Genomic DNA, 17,406 nt, shown 5'->3' with positions numbered 1-17,406 from the left:
GGTGGAAACTGACTCATTTTTAAAATAATTTCTTTTCAGAGGCTTTTGTAACAGTCTTTCTTATACATACCCACTTTTTTGTATATAGTCATAGAATAAATTTCTGGGAGACTTATTAATTATTAAGTTAGTATGTAAATATGTTAATTAAGATGCTTTTGTGCTATGTGTCATACAAAGAATGGAAAATGGTCTATGCTTCAAAGAATGCATGAGATCAAAAGGGAAACCACACAAGCATAAAGAAATCTAAAGTAACAAATTATCTTTTATTTCTATGCTTGCAAATAATCATTTTCCTCCCTTTCAGGTGCCTCTTGCTCCTTTAGATTAGAATTCAGAAGAATTTAGAACTACTCTCTGTACATTGGCTTTGCCTTTTGCATTTGTCATTCCCTGAGTAGCAAGGGGCACAGTCTTTTTTATTTCTCTGAGGAACAGCAAGTATCAAAGTTCATCTAAATTCCATCCTTGTTAAGCCAGTGTGATCTGGAAGGCTTAGTACAGAGCTGGGAATTAGGAGTCCATGCTTCTTATTCTGAGTCTGATTTACTGTGTGGCCTTTGGCAACTTCTGTTCTGTGCTTCACTTCCCTTGTTTCAGAGATGAAAATGATATTTTCTTAGCTCTCTGAGGTATTGTGAGGTTTCATTTGCTGATACTTATAGAAGCCTTTGAACACAAAATGCAAAATGCTGTGAATTGATTTCTGGCACTCTCTGTTGCCAATGAGATTGAACTCATATTTTATAACTTTGTGGATTTGTTTTACAAGAAATAATGTTTGCATTCAAGTGTTTTTCCCAAACTTGCCAGCACAAGAGACCTCATCAAAGAGCATGTGCTCTTTGACATGTCTGCTTAAATCTAGCACCTTTGGGCACTGACACCCTTTGATGAAAAAGATGCATTTGCCTGAATCAGATAGAATGTAGGACTGATGAACCACAACATGAGAATGAAGTAGATGAAATCTGAATTTTCAAAACAACTTTTTTTTTTTTTTTTAATCTGTTCATCAAAGAAGTAAACAGTACAGAAAAACATTGCCACTTCAATTCGATATGAATTATACTGAAGACAAAGAACAGGCCACAAGCAAAAGCCCAAAGTGTTAACACTACTGTGAATGAAGTGATGTTTGCAACTTTTCTTCCCAGCACTGCATTTCCAGCTGCAAACAGCATTCCAGTGGGGCAGCAATGTAGTATCTCCCCTGTTTTGTCCTGCCTCACATTGTTGTAATTTTAGTTACAACTGTAGTAATCCCATGCAGAAAGTTGAAATGATAAAGATCTGGACAGTTATTATCTTGCAGTGCTAGATAAATAATTACTTGAGCATGTAAGTTTTATCACCCAAACAGACTGTAAATATAAATAATATGTTTCCTTTAAGCTTTTGATTTACAAGCCTAGCCTTTCAGATATCTAAGTTCACAGCTAAGAAAACGTGAAATTCTGTATTCAGGGTGAAAATAAAAGAAATTAATACCATGGGAGATGTTCTCCAAGGGCAGCAAAGAGCTTTGCAGAGGGAATTTAACTTGTATTTACAAGCTCCTGATAGATATCTACATGTACAGAGAGAGGTTTATATATATATATATATATATATATAAAAGATTAAATTTCTACAAGCTATAGTATTTACATTCATGTCTGCATATTAGAAGAACATCTATGTTGGTACAGCATGTGTTTTAGAATAAATTTGTAAGCCCATATCAGAAACAAGTTTGTTGATAAAATCACCTTCTCTTAGAGGAATTGAAGGCCACCTCATTCTTCCCTCTCCCTTTGCCCTAAATTGCCCCCAAATGTCTAAACCTAGCCCTCATGAAGCCCTCATGATCCAAACTTAGTTCCTACTAAAGCTTTAGGAAAGTCATGAGTGGGTATTGTGTTAATTTGGATCACTACAGTCTGAGAACAAAGGTGTGATCCATTCTGAAGAGCATCCAGAGAACAGAAAGAAGGGTGCTTACAGAAGTTCTAAAAATGGCAGCAAAAGATACCGACCTGTGAAGTTCTACAGTCTGAAAAGAAAACAGAGTAGAGATGTAATAACAATCTTTACATATTTGAAGTATTGTCACTGGGAAAACCTGTTCTTCATTGTTGCCTGTGTTCCAGGAAAATAAATAAATAAATAAATAAATAAATATATAAAAAAGAGAGAGAAAATAGCAAAATGGAAGTAGATCAGACATTCAAATTCCCTTCCAAGATTATTCAACACCGTGGTACATTTAAGAGAAGCATGATGTTTTCACCTTTAACAGATTTTAAAATGCAAACAATGACTTACTCGTAGTTTTTCTGTAATTGGGTTGGTATAAAGACAAGCAAGACAAAATTTGTGAAGTAATATTCTTCAACCGATGTAGCTGGGAGATGGACACAAACTTTCAAGCGCACCATCCTTCTTAGGATCTGAAAAAACATCTGATCTCAAAAACTTATGTGCCAGAAATGTTAGTTTAATAAGAGAATGGCTTAATTCTAGGCAATTCTTTTTTAGATTTGGACAAACTCTTGAGGTCCTTTCTAATTTTTTTCTGCAGCATTTTGTGATCGATTTAATATATCTAAACTAAGCATAGTGCTATATTTTGGCACAGTAAGGAGATTTTGAATCTTCATCCGGATTAGTATGATGAATGAAATATTGTTTAGAGCAGAAGAATCTTTGGTGTAAAATGAATTGTAGTGTTTTCTTACAGGAATTACTATGCTATTTCAGGAAAGTATTGAGCATGATTTTTTAGAGTTTTTGGTGAAAGGCAATTGATTGCTACAACCTCTCTGGGTCTTACTTCCAAAGTTCTTTAAAAAATGTTTTTAGTCTAGTTTCTCAGACTCAATTTTTGCATTTTTAACTTATGAATTTATTGCATCCATGTTAAAGAAGTAATTTGTCCATGGCAGGAGGGTTGGAACAAGAGATTCCAACTCTAGGAGCTCTTAAAGGTTCCTTTCAACCCAAGCCATTCTATGATTCTGTGATTTTCTTTATTTGTAAAAGCCTGTCAAATAATAAATAAATAAATAAAGAGGGGGAAATAAATTATATAAAAGCTTTAAGGTACATCCTTTAGAGTGCCTGCTACATACTGGTTTTGGTCACAACAATCATGGTCAAAAATACACTACATTTAAAATAGGTTGAGCTTAATACTGCAAAAATTGCATTCGTTTGCTTCCCTCAAATCACAGATACCTCTTTCCCAGGCAAATGTTACACGTTCTCTGCAGATGCAATAGATATAACATTCCCAGCAACATATTTTATAAAACAGTTGTTTTCTTGATACAGTTTACAAGACTCCATATGGTAGCAATTTGAATTAAGCATCACACTGTCATAAAAAATAAATAAATTAAATAAATAAATAAATAAATAAAGCTTTCACAAATGTAGATGTGTATTTCCATAGAACAGAGCCAATGGGTTAAAATAGAAGAAAGATGTGTGAATAGTTAGTGAAGATAGTACTTGAAGTACTGTAAACTGCATAATATATCAGATTATTTCCTGTGTTGTGGTCTGCAGAAAACTACTCTTTGTTTACTGAGAATCTTTCTACACGTACCATTTTGTTTCCACTCTAAAAGAAAACACATGGTCTCCACAATGAACTGCATATTCAAATACTCTTTATTAAACAAAGGATGCAAACATTTCCTTGTTTCTGCAAAGAGAAGTGATTTTGTGTTGAAGCATCCCCTAAGTCATTTCCAGCTCACTAATTTTTCTTTCCAAATTCAGTTTGCATTGCAGTGTGGAAGAATCATCACATGCGGACAGTCACCAACTATTTCATAGTGAATCTATCTCTGGCTGACATTCTGGTCACAATTACGTGTCTTCCAGCAACCTTAGTAGTGGACATCACAGAAACTTGGTTCTTTGGGCAGCCCCTCTGCAAAGTGATTCCATACTTACAGGTATTATTTTATTGTGTTTGTGTATACAATATCCATGTTATGAAAAACAGAAAGAGCAATATCATCTTCCTAATGGTGATTATGTGACAAAAATTCGTCACTGCTATACTGATGTAGATACCTCAGGTTACCTATAGAGGATTGAAGGACTGTTCCACTTATGAATATGCTTGTGCTTAAGAAATGTTGTCCTTGTTAGACTTGGGCAATGCACTTTCTTAAACGTTTGTCTTATGCCGTTCACGTTGTGTGATCTTTTTTAATAATTCAGAAGACATACAAAAGAAGAAATATGTCTGGACATAGAATTACATACAGAAGTATTCTCTCTGTATGTGTACCTAAACAGCTACTCAGATGTCCAGGATGGAGAATCCAAACTTTTGAAGAACTCTGAGTGGAGTCCATGCCTTCATATGTGTTTAGTGACTTATTTTGCACTCTTTAAAAATACTCATCTTGTCCTGGTATAATGGGAGCTGATCAGATTTTCTGCCTTATTTTGTCCTTACCAGTGGACTTAATTAGTTATGAGATCATTTGCATAAAAAACATTTTACAGATACCTTTTGTAGGTATAGCAGTTCACTTGAGCTCACTGGGCATACTATCATGACAATTTGCTTGGTCTTTCAGTCATTATAAATCAAAAGAATTAAGTGGAAAACTCTGAAAGTATGCAGGTGATCATCTTTGTGCACCCAGCACAACCCGTATTTTCAGCAGAGATCTATGCATTCAGGCTGAAAAGCTACATTGTCAAGAGCAACAGTCCTTCAGCACATGTCTTCTATTGGATAGTATAAAAATCACAAAACTTGTTTCAAAGCCTCCATTCTAGCACTAGAAATTCTGAAGAGAAATTGAAATGATAACCGAACAATAAAACAAAAGTGATGCTATTTCCTACAATGAATAAGACATTAAAATGGCATAGTCTAATTTAAATTGATTGCTTTTTTTTTTTTTTCATGAGATTCTGATTTTCTGTTGTTCCTTTGAAAACTGAAAAGGCAAAATGTTGGTGCTGATATCCAAATATAATAGAGAAAAACTTTCTTTTTTTAACTTGCTCTACAAAGAAAAAAAAAATCTGATTTGTTGACTGTTTTAGAAGTAATCTTTCAGATAAAGTTATGCAAATTCTAAGATGCATAAGTTTGTTCTTTAAGAATATGATTCTGTTACTCCTACTCACTTTCAGTAGCACCCTAGTCTGTGAATTGGTTCAGACTAGATATAAGGAAAAAAATTCTTCACCATGAGGGTGGTCAAACACTGCAACAGGCTTTCTAGAGAGGTTATTGTCGCCCCATGCCTGTCAGTGTTCAATAAATACTTGAATAATAATTATATGCTTTGAATTTTGGTTAGCAAAGTTACCTGAAGTGGTCAGCAAGTTAGACCTGATGATCTTTGTAGGTCCCTTCCAACTGAACTATTTTATTATATTATTTCACTCAATTCTACAGCAGATGATATCTGTTGTAATTCCATAGGAAGCAATTAAAACTGAGACTTTTTCTGAAAATAATTTCTATTTCATAATTTCAAATAATAAACTATGCTGAAAATATAAAGAATTTTTAAAACTCAAAAATTACAAGAAATCACTTTTGAAACAGAAAAATTACATTTACATTGACATAATATTTCCTTCTCTTTAGACAGTTTCAGTCTCTGTGTCTGTACTAACACTTAGCTGCATTGCTTTGGATCGATGGTATGCAATTTGTCACCCTTTGATGTTTAAAAGCACAGCCAAGAGAGCAAGGAACAGCATTATAATTATCTGGATTGTGTCCTGCATCATAATGATTCCTCAGGCTATTGTTATGGAGTGCAGCAGTGTGTTCCCAGGATTAGCCAATAAAACCACCTTGTTCACAGTGTGTGATGAGCACTGGGGAGGTGAGTGTGTCATTGATCATAAAGACTGAATTTTTCCTGCTGTTATGTAATAAAAATATCAGGACATTTTAATATGCAGTCAAGTATATAAACATATCAAGAATGTTCTTAATTACATAACCTTTCATAGAACTACTCTTTTTCAAACACTGCGAAATTATATTTTCTTTTATACAGCTAAGACTAAAAATGCATTTAAAACCAAGTTTAAAAGAATGAGCCTGACTTATGTCTTGGTCATGTTAATGTTTCCCAGAGGATGAAAATGTTCCCATCCTTAAATGCTTATGATTATATAATTCTCAGTGATTGATGGATATTGCAGGTTTACAGCATTTAGTCTTCAGAAATAACTACACAGGAACAGAACTTCTATTTACCTGCTACACTGATTTTGCTAATTGGTGGTATTTGATTAGGTCCTTATTTGTATCTCCTGGGACTTCAGTGCAATTTGCATGTCATTACAGAATTTACAGAGGTGTCATGGATATGGGGTAGCAAGTTAGTCTACAATTTGAAATTTGTCATGGACAAGATCATTTAGATAACTTTAAAATTGTAATTGGTTACAAATGATTCTATCCAAGAAGTATAATTCTGCCTTTCCAGATTAACTCTGAATCTAACTTTTTCTGTATTTGAATTCCACTGTAAGAAGTCATAAGGGTTGCCATGAGTAACTGTTTCTATTTTGACTGAATTCACACAGCAAGTCATGTTAGCCACTCACGTGAATGGTTAAGATTCAACTCTGGTGGGCCTTGGCATAACTCCAGTGCTAATAGAGCATATGAGTTACATGCTGTGACTCTGACACTGGATATAATGACCATCAGTAATACCATTATTCAAACACAGAAAAATAAAGCCAAGTTTGCCAAAACATATAACGAAAAGGTGGTTGTTTCATAGCCTCAAGTCATTCTAAAATACAATCAGATTCTCCATCAGTTCTGTGTCTGTAGAAGATTCTAGTGCTGTGAACAATTAAGATAAAATACAATTGGATCACCTGTACTTAATTATTATGATAAATTAGTTCAAGCAGCTTGAACTGCTGAGGGTTCTTCCATGTGCTGTTGTGGAAGTTCCTCCCTCTGCAGGGCCACTGGGGGATTAATGAGAAGATGTTGGCTATCATATTCCCTCATCCTGCTTAGTCCCCTGGGACAAAGCAATGAATGGGGGCAGAGATGTCCATTAGCTGGCTGGCACTGATTCCAGACAAAGATGTGCTGAAAATTTGTAGGTTTCAGGAACCCCCATTAAGCTGGAAGCATTGTAGTTGCTGTTTTGTTGGAGAGGACACATCTGTTCTTTACTTCTAGTGTTCTCTTTTCGTCTGTGAACAATTTTGTATCCCATTCTGCTGCTGGATGTTGCAGTATTTATGTGACTATTTTCTTTCACAGCATTCACTCCGAGTACAATTTGTGTCCATTCACTTTGACTGCAGAGTTAATTATCCACGCCTTCATCACTTCAAGGTTAGATCTGAAGCAAAGATTGTTTTAATCAACCTAGGAAATGAAAATGATGGAAAACACCGCAGTTAATTAATTAGGGGGTCAGGAGAGTATTTCATCAGGGAACACAATCTCAAAACTTCCAGATCTCCATTGGTCATCTTGATTTTGAACAGGAAAATGTCACTTTCAGACTAGAGTCTGTAATAGCTGCGGAACTATTTTAAAGACCAGCTCATTCGATACTGGACTAGAATAGTTCCAGACCACAGATATGCCTGAGCTGAAGCACCTATTGTATAAAAGAAGAGAAGCTCCCAGATTGTTTGCAAGACTCCCATAGAGTGTATTTGTACAAAATGAAGTCTACTGATCTACAGGTTTTTCTGTGAACCTTTATTCAGATGTTTAGAGAGGTAGAAAGGGGCATAATAAAGGCAAGTACTTGTGCATAAAATTATTTTTGTGGTTTTTGTTGTTGTTGTTTTTTTCCAGAAATGGAACACCAACACTCCAAAATTATATATCTGCTTTTGTTTTTTTTTCTATTTCTCTATTTTTAATTGATATTGAACATAAAATGAAAATAATTTTACATTAAATGTCTATGAAAGCTTTCTGAAATGGGAAAGCTTTTCATTATAATTAAAGATAATAATCTTTTTTTATCTTGCTATCTTTTAAATAAATTATTCTTCTAATGGTAATGCACTATCATTGTTAGTTATTCTGCTAGTATATTCCATCTGTCAATTAAAAATAATCCTCTCATTGCTTTGTAATAATAGCCTATCAAAGTAACTCAAGAGAGGATCCTTTCTGTGTATTAACATAGGTTAATAGGTTGCTCAAATTTTTGGATGTCTTAGTAAGTGTAGAGCTAACTATACATTATCCATGAGGACAAAAGAAAACATATCCCTCTCAGGCCATGGAGAGTGGAGTGTCATTAGCCAGAAATCATTTTGTTTCAATTAGAATTGTCTAAGGACAATGAGTTGGGCTAAAGTATAGAAGATGCAGTTTTTCTACTGAGAACCTGGGTTTAAAGTCACAAAGGCTCCCAAACAGAAAAACAAGAGTGCAGACAACAGTTTTAAAAGACTGATGAGCTTTAAAGCCAGATGAAGGACTAAATAGCTAATATATTTGAGTTTTTTTGTTTGTTTGTTTTTCTCCTCGTTTAGCTATTGTAATATCTGGTCAAAGAAAGCCAACTAGGAGGATTTTGAAGGAGAAAGAAATTTGTTTTCCTGAGGAAAACAAATTGTGCATTCACAAAGATAGTGGAGATGTTAGATACTGTACACGTTCAAGAGACTCTGAGCAAATCCTATAGGAGTGTCAATTTGTCTGAAGAGTAAAGGGATTATATTTGAGTGTTTACTGCTTTATTTAGAACTGCATATATTTTACACTGTCTAATGAAATCTTTGCAGAGTATCACATGCACCTTATGTCCCAAGGATGTTAAAGTGAGAATTGTCAAGTATGGAACTTTAAGAGGGGGTGCTTACTGATATTTTCCAAAGTACTTCAGAAGTCTATACTAACTCTGGGAACTCAGGGCCATCGAAAAGTGAGGTGCTATGGAGTACTAACAGACAGGAAGATGTCTGGAACAGTTTGGGAAAATGTCAGGGATGCCAAAGCAGGAGAGAGAACTGTACCCTACCCAGACTTAGGTCCAGCTGCTGAAATCCATACAAGTCTGGTGAGCGTCTGGAAGGAAGGTCTGATCAACACTGTGACACTTGGGATCCTAAATGGTGAACAAATAGTGGCCACCCTGACTAATAATAAGATTTCAAGCATGTGGTTGGAGAACTGCCAGGGACTGCAAATGGAGCAATAGTTCAGCCTAAAACAAGACTCAATTTCTTTTTAATTGCTTCTGGCATTACAGAATATAAAATTCATTGCCAATTCTAGGCTGAGGGTTTTTCATTTTGAGTACTGTCTAATAACAATATTTTATTTGGGAATGCAGAAGGATCCAGCATGTGACCTATGCAGACTCACTGAAGGAGCCAGTGTTGGCCACAGTTCTATAATAGTCTGTAATTGCTATGTGCTGAATTTGATGATAAAGTGCCAAAATAAAAGAAACATATATTAAAATGAGTTCACCATGTGTCCAAGCCAGCTAAATGCATTCTCTTAGAGCTGTTCATGAAAAGGGTGTTAGCCAAAGTGCATTAGCCAACCCGTTTGCATATGATAAAAAAGAATATGGAGTTAATCCTTTCCCAATACTACATGGATGAATGGAAACAACAGGAAGACTTTGTGTTCCATTTCCTCCTAGATTACTCATAAAATAGTACAAAAACATATTGTCTTAATTCTGGAAAATAACATAGCTGGAATTTGCATTGTTACATGAAGGTTTATACATCCCGTTTATCGGAGTGTTCAGCACTCAATTCCATAATGTTAATTGCTACCTGGAGTGTAGAAAACAACAGACTCTAAATGTTGATCCATGCCATAAGAGTACTGTGCAGCTATTGAACAGACACAACTGTACTACATAGTGTTAGAAGGTACATGTGTTCAGACATGACCTGGAACAGGCCAATCTTAGTAATAGAAATATATATATATATATATTCTTATGTCCAAAATAAATGCAAGGAATGAAAATATTTGAACTATATTGTGATTTAAAATTCAGAAGTTAAGGCAAAATGTGTTGGACACTTTAATACAGAAGGAAGTTAAAATATTGTTAATACTAAAATCACACTCATTATTATGAATTAATAGCACAAGAATGATATATCATGTCTGAAAAATTTTATTCTACTATTTAACTAGTTGTAAGTACTCTGACATAGGAAAATATTTTCGAAGGGACTGTCTTGTGTAAAATAATTTTCTCTGCTATGGGCATGCACTATCTAACATCCCTACCTATTAAGGTTTATTCTAAAATATATTTTTTAAGCTGTTTTGCTTCTGCATATCAATAAGTCCAAAACCTCATAGGCATCTTCCTGAGACTAGGGAACCTGGGAACTCTCTATGCTAAAAAACTTGATAGTCTGGTTATTCTTATAGAAGCTGTCAAGAGTACCAGTTTCATCATGCTTAAGGGGATATCTTGTTTGCTAGACTTATCAAAAACTTCAGAGTCTGGGTTGTTTTCAGTTTTTATATATGTGTATATAAACATATATAGAAAAATTCTGGAAAAATCAAGAAGCTGTAATTTCAAACTTCTGCCTCCTTGTTTCACTGAACAACTGTCTGGGGCTGCAACACAGTGCTGAGAAGGAAACTTTACAGCAGACAAAATAAAGTTTATTTTAGCATACTGATAATTTATCAGGTGGAGTAATCTTACCGTATGGCTGGTACTGAGTTGGAACATCAATCCCACCCCACTCCAATCCTTGTGCCCACTTGTTTTCTTTACTCATCTCCCCTCTTTTCAGCAAAACAGTGGCCAGTGTTGTGAGAAAATCTAAAAATGATCTTCCCCATCCCACAGCCCATTAAGTCACCCACTGATGGAAAGGACAGTTTGCACCTCTTCTGCTTGAGAGTAAGAGGATCATTGGTCCCAGTCATAGAACTGGTATATCATCAAGTCCCATAGACAGACTGATGCTCTCATTCAAGGAGCCTGCAACTTGCCTGCTTGATAAATGAACAGTATCCCAAAACAGCCCTTCCTACTCCTCATTGTTGTGATTGCCAAACAGCTTTAAATCTTTTCTCTGCCTTGAGAAGCTAAACAGAGTCATGCTTCTTAGAGAAAAGTTCTACGAAGGGCTTTACCCTGGGTGGAGGAGGGACAGGTTTCCTTTGATGTTTAGCAGCTGGCACTTTCCAGGTGGCTAAACTTCAAAGGCAAGTCTTAGGATTTTTCTCCAACCTGGTTCATCAGTTCTTTGTAGATAGCTAGACTCATTTAATGTTTCACTTTACTTGGAATGATAAATTGGAAGCCATAAACTCCAGATGGCCTTTTAAACATGTACTGTCCTTCCACCTGAAAGGGGCCTGGCTGCCTGCAGAGTGTTGATGAGGCAGGTGGCACCTCCTTCTGAATAGAAGGAATGTACTTTCAGCTCTGACCTCCCATGATCCCAGTAAGCTAACATTATGCCACGTGTGAAGCCTGAATGCCACTGTTTCCCTATCTTACTGGACTGTTGTGATGCTGCATTTTTGAAGTGTAAAACCAATTTTCAGTAACCATACAAACCCAAATCATTGCCAGTTATTAAAAAAAAAAAAAAAAAAAAAAAAAAAAAAAAAAAAAAGGCCTAAATTGCCTCTCCCAGGGATATTCACGTGAGCCACTGGCTATGGTTGTTCAGTTAAGAGTTGATAACCTGATTTGCTGCAGAATCTTAGGGCTAAATGCTGCTCGTCTAAATTGTTTGAACTCTTATCCATCAAAGCGATGAAATCAGTGTTTCTACTGCCTTTGCCAGCAGTGAACATGGGCTAGGTGTTGCCTATTGTATGTATATGTGATGTACTTGGTAACATCTGTATAGCAAGTGTCTGTTTTCCCGATACTGAAGTTTTCTGACCAGCTCTTTCAGGATCAACATGGTGTGACATTATAGGAGTCAGGGTTTGAAGGTGAGCCTTGAGTTAACATGATGGTACAGTCCTCTCTACTATGAGATTTATGGGCCAGGTCTGCGTATCTCCTTGACTGTTCAACCTCTTAGGGATTCTCCTGACATGCAATTGGACTTCTTGTTTGATATGGTGAAAAGTCTTACTTTAAGAGGCAGAAAATACGTTTTATTCACCAAAGATCTCATCTCATGTAACTCAGTTTTTCTTCCTTTCTTTTTATTAAAAGTACAATCAACACAGTATTTCAGTTGCAGATCTCACCATCCTGAAACACTGAGAAATTTTAGAAATTAATGTAAATATTCCCTCTTTACTGTAGCCCAAAATGCAATGTTTAGATTTACCATGCAGTCTAACTACTCATGTAGTGCAGTTTCTTTTCTGCTACATTTTGTCACTCTACATAATGTTAATTCCTTTTCTGAGGCTGTCCATGAATGTTAAGTTGTAATTAATATCAACATCTGATAATACCAAACTACATTTGTTGTTACAAAGCGAAACTAAGTTTTCCAAGCACCAACTGCACATTTGTCCATAATCTAACAATGAAGCTTGTGATACAATATTCTTAAAAACACAGCACATTCACAACACTTATGTTAGTCTCTAACATTCATAAATTGTCTTTTGTAAAGAGATACATAGGGCATTAGAGCACAGTAGTAGCAAACTCAATATTTTTAAAGCTGTGTCAGAATAACTTGTGAATATCCTGTTTAGCACATTTGACTGAATTAATTCTGGTTTTGTTCATTCAATCACAATAATAAATTGAATACAGCTAGAAGATACTTTTCTTCTGCCACCAAAAAGTGATTAAAAGAGATCCTGCCCTGTGCGCATGGGAGAAGAGTGTAGAGTATTTCTAATATGTAGTCTATATTTCTATGTTTATTCTATATCTATTCTATGTTTATAGGTGAGAGACTGTACAAGTTACTCAGGCATACAATTCTGTCTTTGCAGAATTAAAACTAAAGACATTTCTATAACCTCTTAAATGTGTCAAAGATGAGGTAGTTTAATTAACTGGTTAGCTACTGTTAGGTAATGCAGTGTTCCATCTTTCACTGATTTAATAAAAACAAAACTTCTTAAGACTTCTTAAGACTTAATACCTTAAAGCAAAAATGTCATATGAAAGCAATAATGTAATAAAAGAGATAAAAGATGCATGAGATAAGAACATGTTTATAATAGGAACAAAATGTGTATGGAGGTGATTAAAAAATCAGACCTGGACTTGAGGTTACTGAATGCATCTTCCATTATTACTTATGTTTGAAATACTCATGCATATCTATATGAATAATGGCTTAAAGTGATTTTGAAATGTATGTATATTTAAATACTTGTTTTTTTTTTTAATTCTCTTTCCAGCTGAGGTTTACCCCAAAATGTACCACACATGTTTTTTCCTGGTGACATACATGGCACCACTGTGTCTTATGGTGTTGGCTTATTTACAAATATTTCGAAAGTTGTGGTGTCGCCAGGTAAGTCACTTATACTAGCTCTGTTTATTGTTGTGGCTAGGTGTTGATTCCCATATGCACCTTTACCTATATGCTCCATGTGGTCACTTAAGATTGGATTTACATGGATTTTTACATTCAGCCCTGTCAACAGGTCTAGTGACACTGATGACTTACCATCACCTTGGATGGGAAGGGAAATGCATTCAGAAACGAAGGCAGCCGGGCTCAATGTAAAACTCTTTGCTCATATCTATGAAAGGCTCCTAACAGGGAGAGAAGGAGAGGAAAAGGCAACAGAAAAATTGATTGTAGAGAGAGGAAAGACACTATGTCTGAAATGCTTACTGAAAGACCTTAGGTGATCATATTTGGTGACTGTGTGCTGCTAAAGTCTTCTGCAGCAATCAAAAGTTAAGATTGTCTTTCTCATTTTGTTAGTAGTTTGTACAATTGATTTTTTAAATTTATTTTTTATTCTGTAAAGTCTCTGTTTCATAACAGGTCCAGTCTGAACAAAAGTTGGAATAGAAAGTCCAACTATCAGAACTGAAAGATTGGAATTGTCTGACGGGAACCATGTGAACCTGGCTCTTTTCAGTAATGAGGTCCCTTCCAACATCAACCATTCTGTGGTTCTGAAATTTATAACATGAACATCTAGTTGTTCAAGTTTGACATTAACAATATATGAAAGAAAATGAAAATAGTAAACAACAGACAATCAACCAAACACATAACATGAGAACTGAAGTGGCAAAAATGATTTGAATTTTTTTATGAATGTTTTACCCCTCCAACATATGAACTGGTGTCAGCTTGTTTGAGAATCATATTTGGGGTGTTAGCAGTGCCATAATCTACTGTGAATCTATGTCTATGTCTATGGTCCTCTCTGATGTCTTCCACTTTGTCTGGGTTTTATCTATAGCTGTAGGCCTCCACCATCCTGTCCTGTCATTCTATAAAGGACAATAAACTCATCCTGTTGAAGAGATTATGCAACATATTCCTTGTCATCTCAAATTTTATTCCTCTCAAATGGCTCTAACAGTGGCTGACATTTCTTTCAGGATATGGGCATGAATCATTTTTCTTCCGCCATTATGTCTCATATCATCTGAATTTGAGGCTGTCCTGGCCAGTGTATATTATCTGCCACATCAGGAACATGTTCTACATGGTTCAAATTAAACCACTGTGGAAGTCCCAACTATGTTAAAAAATAAAAATCAAACCTTATATTGACAAAAAATATCTCATGAATAATCAAAACGTGGAAAAATGACTTTATGATATTTTGATATTTGATCTTCAGAGTAGCAATTATTCTCACTTCTAAAGTAAAAATCTATCATTTGAACTTCAAATTATCATTTTTGCTTTTATCTTCTTACATTTATAAGACCAAATAAGAAGACAGTTTCAAGACAAAATTTAACCTTTGCAATTTGAGGGGACTCATCATGAGGAAAGAAAAAAAAAAAAAAAAAAAAAAAAAAGCTTTGCTGAGTTTCTTTTGAAATTAAGTTCAGTCTAACATAGCTCTAAGATCCTGTGTGTAATTATCTGTGACTCTGTCCTGTAGTGGCCAATGCTCTTATCACTGTATTCCTTAATTTTCTGTTTTTTACTTTCTTTACAATCCTCCAGTTATCTCAAATTGCCCATTAATTTATTTAATGCGAGTAATTGTTCTTAACATTCATGTAGCTTGAAAATGCTTGCTAAGGATCAAAGCAGAAGTTGAGTGGCTGAAAATTAAACAGTTTGGGGTCTGGGTGTTTGTTTTCAGTTGTGTTTTCTGTTTCATCTTCACAATATTTCTTTTCCTTATATATGTTGTACACTAACAAGTTCAGGGTAATTTGTTTTTATTTTTATTTTTTATGGAAAAAAAGACAAATACTTGTTAGTGCTGTCAGTGATATAAAATTACAGATGTCTTGTTTCCTAGCTTAGATGATAGCACTCTGTATAAAGGGCTGTAGTAAGTGAAATTAAAACCACATCTATTACAGAATCACAGAATTGTCTAGGTTGGAAGAAACCTCAAGATCATCAAGTCCAACCTCTAAAGTCCTCCACTAAACCATATCGCTAAGTTCAACATCTAAACATCTTTTAAAGAACTCCAGGGATGGGGACTCCACCACTTCCCTGGGCAGCCCATTCCAATGCCTAACAACTCTTTCGGCAAAGTTCTTCCTAATATCCAACCTAAAACACCCCTGGCGCAACTTTAGCCCATTGCCCCTCGTCTTGTCACCAGGCACGTGGGAGAGTAGACCAACCCCCACCTCGCTACAGCCTCCTACAATGTATTTATAAAGAGCATTATCGCCCCTGAGCCTCCTTTTCTTGAGGCTGAACAAACCCAGGTCCCTCAGCTGCTCCTCGTAGGACTTGTTCTCCAGACCCCTCACCAGCTTTGTCGCCCTTCTCTGTGCTCTTTCAAGCACCTCAATGTCCTTCTTGTAGCGAGGGGCCCAAAACTGAACACAGTACTTGAGGTGCAGCCTCATGAGAGCCGAGTACAGGGGGAGAGGGAGTACAGGGGGAGAATCACTTCCCTACACCTGCTGGCCACACTGTTTCTTATATGAGCCATGATGCTGCTGGCCTTCTTGGCCACCTGAGCACACTGCTGGCTCATATTCAGCAGACTATCAACCATCACTCCCAGGTCCTTCTCTGCCTGGCAGCTCTCCAACCACTCATCTCCCAGCCTGTAGCTCTGCTTGGGGTTATTGCGCCCCAGGTGCAGGACCCGGCACTTGGCCTTGTTGAACTTCATACAGTTGACCTCAACCCATTGGTCCAGCCTATCCAGATCCTCCTGCAGAGCCTTCCTACCCTCGAGCAGATCAACACGTGCACCTAACTTGGTGTCATCTGCGAACTTACTGAGGGTGCACTCGATCCCCTCATTCAGATCATCGATAAAGATATTAAAGAGGACCGGCCCCAGTACCGAGCCCGGGTGAATGCCACTAGTGACCGGCCTCCAACTGGATTTGATTCCATTTACCACAACTCTTTGGGCCCGGCTATCCAGACAGTTTTTAACCCAACAAAGTATATGCCAGTCCAAGCCACGAGCAGCCAGTCTCTTGAGGAGAATGCTGGGGGAAATGGTGTCAAAAGCCTTGCTGAAGTCAAGGTAGACCACATTTCACAGCCTTTTGCTCATCCACCAAGCACGTCACTTTGTCATAGAAGGAGATCAGGTTCGTTAAGCAGGACCTGCCTTTCATAAACCCATGCTGACTGGGCCTGATCACCTGGCTGCCCTGAAAGTGCCGCGTGATGACACTCAAGATAATCTGCTCCATGAGCTTCCCTGGCACCGAGGTCAAACTGACAGGCCTATAGTTTCCTGGGTCTGCCCCCCGGCCCTCCTTGTAGATGGGTGTCACGTTTGCCAGTTGACTGGGACCTCCCCTGATAGCCAGGACTGTTGATAAATGATGGTAAGCGGCTTGGCCAGCTCCTCCGCCAGTTCTCTCAGTATCCTCGGGTGGATCCCATCTGGCGCCATCGACTTGCATACATCCAAGTGCCATAGCAGGCCGCCAAACATTTCCTCATGGATAGTGAGGGCCACATTCTGCTCTCCATCTCCTTCCACCAGTTCAGGGTACTGGGTATCCAGAGAACAACTGGTTTTGCTGCTAAAGACTGAGGCAAAGAAGGCATTAAACACCTTCACCTTTTCCTCATCTTTTGTAACTTATTTCCACCCCTGCATCCAATAAAGGCTGGAAATTCTCCTTAGTCCTCCGTTTTGCATTGATGTATTTGTAAAAACATTTTTTTGTTGTCTTTGACAGCAGTCACCAGATTGAGCTCCAGATGAGCTTTGGCCTTTCTAATTTTGTCCCTGCACTGCCTCACAACATCCTTATAGTCCACCTGAGTGGCCTGCCCTCTTTTCCAGAGAGTGTAAACCCTCTTTTTCCTGCTAAGCTCAAGCCACAACTCTTTGTTCAG

General features: G+C 36.9%; 1 protein-coding gene across 2 annotated transcripts in view; it reads left to right on the top strand.

Annotated features, from left to right (window-relative positions):
• The window catches only part of HCRTR2 (hypocretin receptor 2), a 42,130-nt gene that overhangs the window by 11,334 nt on the left and 13,390 nt on the right, over positions 1 to 17,406 (top strand). For both annotated transcript variants that reach the window (XM_068678362.1, XM_068678361.1), the window contains exons 2-4: positions 3,772 to 3,950; positions 5,618 to 5,861; positions 13,319 to 13,434. In XM_068678362.1, the coding sequence (XP_068534463.1) occupies positions 3,772 to 3,950; positions 5,618 to 5,861; positions 13,319 to 13,434 (539 nt within the window). The remainder of the gene's footprint in view (positions 1 to 3,771; positions 3,951 to 5,617; positions 5,862 to 13,318; positions 13,435 to 17,406) is intronic.

This window comes from Anas acuta, chromosome 3 (assembly GCF_963932015.1).
Source record: "Anas acuta chromosome 3, bAnaAcu1.1, whole genome shotgun sequence".
Lineage (NCBI taxonomy): Eukaryota > Metazoa > Chordata > Aves > Anseriformes > Anatidae > Anas > Anas acuta.
This window is presented reverse-complemented; position numbering and strand designations above follow the sequence as displayed.